Genomic DNA, 7,152 nt, shown 5'->3' on the forward strand with positions numbered 1-7,152 from the left:
TATAACCTCTCATTTGTGACACCTCAGAAGTCACCATCAGACACTTTCCAGCAACGTTTTCTTCTTTCACCAACAAAGCCCTGCCATGAGTGGCCTTCCTCACTTCTTCATCTTCAGAATCAGTCGGCCAATCTTCAACACCGCCAAATTCATCGTCAACAATATTTCCCTGCACAATTAGAGCTTCATAGTGTTATGAGATCCAACTTTCTTCTTCTTGATTTCCTTCAATCATCGTATGAGGTTCGCTTCCTCATCATCATCGTCATTATTTTCAGACTTCTTTCTCAACATACAATCTTTAGCAAAGTGATTTTTGCCTCCACAGCTCCATAGTAGTGAAAATTAAAGCCTAAGTCACTACCAAGTTTTGCTTCCTTCTTTGGTTCTTCGGACTGAGGAACGCTCTTCGGTTCCTCCTTCACCTTCTCAGCACTGTATCTTCCCTGCCAGTTTCGGTTCTTATTGACTGGGAACCTTCTTTTGATGAACTTCTTGGGATTTGACACCATTAAAGCAAAATTTTCACTAGTTAGATCATATTCAGAAAGATCTAAATCTTCTTCTTCTTCAGTAGCATTCTTTCCTTTGGAGATTATAGCTAATGACCCCATGCTATAAACCACGTTCGTTTCCTTAGTCACCGCACTCTCATGTGACTTTAATATTCCCACTAGCTTTGCTAGTGAATAAGCCTTGAATTGTTCATGTGCCTTCACAGTAGACACCACATCCATCCATTCGGGTCTAAGGCCATTCATAAATGTGACCTTTTGTTCAATGAATTTCCTTTCTATCCCATGCTTTATCATCTTACTAAGGAGATGATTAAAGCGATCAAAATCTTGAATAAGCTTCTCTTCAGGCTTCTGCTTGAAGTCACCAAATTATGAGAGCAATAAAGTTTTGATCGAATACTTAAGATCTTCATCCGTAGAATAAAGTTCCTTCAACCTGTCCCATATTTCCTTCGCTGCTGTGCATGAACTTACCAACCGAAACGTGTTCGATTGTAAATCAAACCTAATCATCCTTAAAGCTTTGATTTTGCACTGAAACTTCTCCTTCTCATCTTGGGGTATGTCTTTCACATCATTAACGAGTTGACTATACTCCTTTTGAGTTTTAACAATTCTTGAAGTGCTTGAATGAGCGAATGGACCAACTGTAATCGCTTCCCAGATCAAGTATCTGTTGTCTTCTGAACCAATCACATAGTCTTCGACGTGATGCTTCCAGACCTCATAATCTTGAGTGTACAATATGGGAATCCTTGTCGTCGATCTGATACTATTGGAGATATTGATTGGGTTTGACCGGGAATCATCCATGGACATGATGATGTTCGTTCAAAACCTACTTAAGATCATACTTGTAAACAACGTTAGGGTAAGATCGACTATTAAAGAACTACGTCAATAGTGAATGACGGCTCTAACAATATCAATCAAAGCGGAAAAACCCTAAGATCTTCTTCAACAGAAGAGATGTGTATAGGATACACAGTCTCCTACTCTGATACCAATTGATGAGTTGATAAAAAAAATCTTAGATCGATTAGATCTTCAGCAGGTAAATCAATAAAATAAACAACCACAATAAACACGATATAGAATCAAGTAATGCTTAATGATTCAAATGTAGTCACACCTCAGCCGAGCTCGACTAAGAACTTCCACTATAGAGGCGAGCTAGGGTTTGTAGTACAATTACTATGAATAATAATGAAAGTGATCATCACTAAGGATGCATGCATGCATGTTAAATACTAAACCCTAATACAATAATCACGGTTGGACAGGCCCAAATCGGATAACAAAACTGAGCTAAGGACCGAGCCCAAAGAGGCAACACTTTTTGACCCAACAATATCTATACAAATTGTTAGGTGAAGTGCAACCCAAATGGACCATGTCGGGTCGGGTCAAGCTCATACCAAATATAGTTACGGACATAGACACCTTATCCAACATAGTCAACCCAACCGAGCTGACCTAGTGCAAGTACGTGGTACGTACTCCATAGGTACGCAGGGTGTACTCTAACCCTCATAGTTGACCGCCATCAAGGTGGTTAACCTCGCACGCAGGGCGTACTCCGAGTACGCAGGTGTACCATCGCAAGGTCCAAATTCTCATTAAGAGCTTAATGCCTGAAGCTCTTACATCCCAACGTCAGATCCATGACTAAAACACACTCTAGAGTTATAAAGTTTCCAACTTTATGACTTTACACGCCTAATAAGAGCATAAATCAACGTCTTAATCCATTAAGACATTCTACAAGATGCATGGATCAATTCCAAAAAATGGGACTTCATTTTGTGGCTAAGGACCCCTCCTAGGGTCTGAAAGGTCAACGCAAAATGTCCAGAACATGTCATGTTCAAGATGAGACCTTTGGGACCAAAAAGCAACATAAAAACACATGCAAACAAGATCTAGCAAACTAGCCATGAAGGTATGAACTTTATATCTTGAAATGATGGAGAATAGTGAAAAACTTCCAGATCCAAGATGCTTCTTCCCTCTAAGATGAGCTTGGTTCCTTCCTTCTTCTTCTAAGCACACAAACACACACTTTAATGCTTGAAATGGCTTCACAAGGTGGTTCTAGGGCTATAATCACAAAAGAGAGGGTGGAGGTTGTTAAGGTGAAGGAAAATAAGGTCGTAAGGATGCTTAAATACCAGCCAAACCCTAAAAATTAGGGGTTTCTCATTTAGCAAGTATGCCCCTCATACATAGATATACGCTTAGTCAGCGTACTAGGGTGCACCCTAGTATGCTCAGCGTACACATTAGTAGGCATGGTATACTCCTCACTGCTAGAATCACGAAAATGCCACTAGGGCTCTAGTGCACAATTTCTTGGACTTAGGGACCAAAATGCAATATAATAAAATTAAAGGGGTGAAATTAGAAGTACGTTAACATCGGGATGTTAGAACAACAATGACCTAACATATACTGATTGGAAACAAATTACTTTAGGTTCTTTGACTGAAACTATACGACACCTCAAAACTATGGTTGATTACTAATTACAATGGACATTTATTCATTATTCATCGATTGCTAAAATGGTTAAGCTTCTTGGTCAGATTCTAACCCTAATGATCATAAAGACGATTAAGACAATGATCATGTAATTAACTATCTAAATTTTCAATCTTAAGTTCATATTTTGCAAGATTTGATCTTTATTAATCTAAAAGGTCATAAGAATTAATCTAAACACCAAATAGTCCTCTAATGCAAGCACACATGAAAGTTTATTCTTTGTTCACCTAAACTAAGATTTGGTCCATCATTAGATACAACTATTTTCAAGCAAACATAGTAGATTGGTCATCTAACTACATCAACTCAACAATAGGTAACAAAGAACAATCCTTAATATAGATGTATCTTCAATCGAACTTAACACACTAAATTAAATAACTATCAATATCCAAATAGCAATGAAACCAACATCATAAAGATTTGTCTAATCTAAACACAAAGAAAAATTGTTTAAGATTCCAAATCATAAAGTAAAACGAAATAGGAATCACAATGAACTCCAAATATGGTCAATAAAGAAAACTATATGAATTCCCAAACATTTATGCTCTTCGATCCCTCACATCCCTCCTCCATATCAGCTTAATGTCTATTTGGCCGCCTTCCGAACTCTCAAAAGAGCTTTTTGAGGTTACTTATCGATCAAGGTGGTGTAATGATGGAAGTATTATAATTATTGATCATTAGGTCATAGTTAAAGCCTATTTATAGATTTTCCACATCCAATGCATCGTGTGTCTTAAAGAGACGGGTTGCGACTTAAGGGTTTTTTACGTATCCTCCAAGGGGCCTCGATGGAAGCGTGTCATGTAGGAAGTTTGGGCGTGTAACATATAACACTATTCAACATATTTTCCAGCTTTTGCATTTCAGCTCCGTTTCAAAGCCAAACTGCATATTTTGTTCCATCAACATATTATATCTGTAATAACAACAATTTTAAGCATATCAGACAATTCATAATAAACATTCTTTATTCTAAATAACATCAAAATACACCTCAAAATAATATAATAATATACAAAATACATGTATATAATAGACGTTATCAACAACATTTTATAAATTTCACATTCCTGTTATTAAAAAGAAAATAAAATTATATATTTAAAATGATTGTGGAGAAATATAATATTTTAAGGGTGTCGTAACACTTTTATTTGATGTAGTAATAGAATATACATTTGGTTTTTGCAGCCTTGCTTTCAACATCCCTGATTTACATTAGTTGTTGTCTGGAATATATTGTTTACATGCAGGCCCTACACCAAGGACCCAAGTTTTCAAATTTTTGCATCCCAATCTTCCGGCTATCTTGTGATACAAAGTTACACATATTTTAATCACAACCGGCAGCATCGTCCTTGCTTCTTTCCCTTATAAGGGTCCCTACCCAAGATTCAAAACACATGGTTCATTAAAATACAACCTTAAACAGAATATATTATGCATGTAACATACTGCTTGCACCAGCTCTTTCTCTCTCTCCCTCTCTCTTTCACAGCCTGTCCATCTTGAATTATTAACACACCCATGATTCATCCTAAAAGCATTGTCGTTTTCTCAAACAAATCTCATCCTTCTGCCCCTTTTTCTTTGGAGATATATTTGGTCAAATCGACACTGGGGTTTCCTTGCCGATAGGCTCTTCTATAGGTTTTTTCTGGCCACTGAAATCTCCCGTTCTTTTTAAAGTTTAAAGGCAATTGTGTGGTGGACTGGTGGCGTTCGAATTCATTTACCAGGTACATGTATTTTCTTTTCTCTAAGGTGAATACGCTATAGACATTTTGGTTGAATCTTTGGATGCATGAAGTAAGAGTCACTGTATGCTATTGATATGTATTCGTATTTTAGTTTTCATATTGTTCTCCTCGTAATGTGGATGCTATATTTAAAGTTTCAGAAATTAAGGATACGCTATTGACATGTAGAACTGGAATCCATTTTTCTTCCCTTCTAATCAGTTCTGTAAAAAGCTTAACTTCGTACTTTTTATTTAATTGTCGTAGTTCTAGTATGAATCTGGGATCTCAGATCCAGAATAATATATATACTACTATAAAGACTGTATTTTAATATGAATCTATCCATTTCAACAGTGAAAAAACGCAAATTAAACAACTTTTACGGGATATAGTCAAACAGTAGAACTTACATTTAATAAGTGCTTTTCAACAGAGAAATTCTATTAAATATACACTAGCAAATCGCTAGGAAATCGGATTACTACACCAGTTTCATAAGTGCTTGATGACATATTATCATGATCTCAACAAGTCCCCGACCAAAGATATGGCTAGGGCCAACTATCAATTTACTTTTGGCAAAGGCCTAAGAGGTTTCGATTATATGCAAATTTCGATGCTGCATTTGCAATCTAGTTTGACTTTTAGATCGTTGTTGGTATTAGTTACGACTGAAATCATCCATGGTGGTTGAACTTTGACTTTTCGTCATCAAAGATTTATGACTTGGGTTCAACTATCCATTGTCTCCACTTCTACATTAGTGCTGTATATCTATAACATTTTGCACGTACGTTATAATTAATAAACTTATACCATTATGCATAATTAGGTTGTAAAACAAGCTTATGATGCATATCAAAATAAGTTTAAGATGAAAAACGCCAAGTAAAATGTTAGAAATTAAACTACTATTATGAGTTGGCAATTTGTGGATGTGAGGGCACTAGTTCGACTTTATTCTGTTTTGGTGGTTTATTTTCCTATGGCTTTTTGTACCATATTTGGATATAAATGCTCCATGGCTCTTGTAGGCATGGGATCAAAACTAGAGCATGCCCATATTTCTACTAGCAACAAACTCATATTTCTCGGCATTGGATGATCGCTTCATGGAATAACAGGTATCGTTATCATCACAGAGTCACCCAACTAGCCTTGTGTACGTATCATTCATTAGCTTTGGATTCAAAAAATAAGATGCTCGAAAACCACCATCTAGAATTCATAAAACAGACAATGTTGAAGCATGAAGATACTTTTAGACATCAGGTTTGTGATACTTTTTTTATTCTATCATGATTCTTTGTTCTTGCTAACTAATATTATTGTAATTATGAAAATTGGTTTTTAGGTACGGGAGCTTCATCGATTATATAACGTTCAAAAGAGTCTGATGGGAACCTTGAGAAACGATATTAGAAGAAATACTGAATGCCAACGGGCTACTTTGGATATTAACAGTCTTGATAAAAGAGTAGGGTTTGATCTTTCAAGATCTGCCATGGAAGATACGTCATGTGGAGATAGTAGTGGTATTCACGATGATAAAACAGGGCCTAACGATGTAGAACTGACGTTAAGTATCGGGCCTAGCGCTAGTAAGAGATTATCAGAAAACAGGCTGCATCAAACCGGAGGCAGTGACTCTAAGACCAAGATGAAAACGAATGTATTGAATTCAAGTACATTGTACAATGAAGATAAAAAGAGACCACATTGGCTTTTTCAAGATCTAAGTTTAAATCGAACATAGCGGAATATTTCTAATTACAGTAATTAGTTTTTTTTAATTTTGGGTTATAGATGTATGTTTTGTAGTTATTTACATGTCATGGTCAATGATACAAGAATAGCCAATCTAAGTTGACTCATATTTCTTTGTCCTTATTTCGAGGAATGGTAATTACTTTTCTTTACAATACTTATTGTATAATTTTTTTCCTAGGGATTGGAGCATAGTGGTTAAGATTATAAATTCACATGGTTTAAACTCCAGAAATATTATTAATATTTTGCAACAGATCTCCAACGTAGGCTTTGGTATGGGTTACATGGGTAATTCATTAATTAGTTGTTTGTTTTTTTTAAAGATAAAATGTTTGCTGATCATATCTATAGATATTTGCAGTAAAACAAATATATCAAACATCTGCAGTCTAAAAAAAATTGTATGTTTTTTTAACATCTGAAAGCTACTAACATAAACTAAAATCTAAATAAATTGATTTTTTTTAAACTTCAAAGTGATTTTCAAATATTTTTATGACTTTGTTATAATTAATTAACAAATCTAGATAAACTTTTATGTATTATTGTATAGAAATGAAAATAAAAAT

At 35.4% G+C, this 7,152-nt stretch overlaps 1 protein-coding gene across 2 annotated transcripts; it reads left to right on the forward strand.

Annotated features, from left to right (window-relative positions):
- Positions 1–4,540: 4,540 nt before the first annotated feature.
- Positions 4,541–6,735, forward strand: LOC111913865 (uncharacterized). 2 transcript variants are annotated; one of them, XM_023909576.3, is made up of 3 exons: positions 4,541–4,810; positions 5,848–6,085; positions 6,168–6,735. In XM_023909576.3, the coding sequence occupies exons 2-3, from the start codon at positions 5,915–5,917 to the stop codon at positions 6,567–6,569; spliced, it is 573 nt and encodes a 190-aa protein (XP_023765344.1). In that variant the 5' UTR covers positions 4,541–4,810; positions 5,848–5,914; the 3' UTR covers positions 6,570–6,735. The 2 variants fall into 2 exon arrangements, with proteins under 2 accessions (XP_023765344.1, XP_042758647.1); XM_042902713.2 differs by having other exon boundaries at positions 5,938–6,085.
- The last annotated feature ends 417 nt before the right edge of the window (positions 6,736–7,152 follow it).

Source organism: Lactuca sativa, chromosome 5, assembly GCF_002870075.4.
Source record: "Lactuca sativa cultivar Salinas chromosome 5, Lsat_Salinas_v11, whole genome shotgun sequence".
NCBI classification, from domain to species: Eukaryota; Viridiplantae; Streptophyta; class Magnoliopsida; order Asterales; family Asteraceae; genus Lactuca; species Lactuca sativa.

What these genes read in the sequence shown, in the direction of transcription:
- LOC111913865 (XM_023909576.3), top strand. Translation starts at nt 5,915, where the DNA reads ATGATCGCTTCATGGAATAACAGGTATCGTTATCATCACAGAGTCACC. An exon ending in AAGATACTTTTAGACATCAG is followed by an intron (nt 6,086 to 6,167) that starts GTTTGTGATACT and finishes ATTGGTTTTTAG; the next exon opens with GTACGGGAGCTTCATCGATT.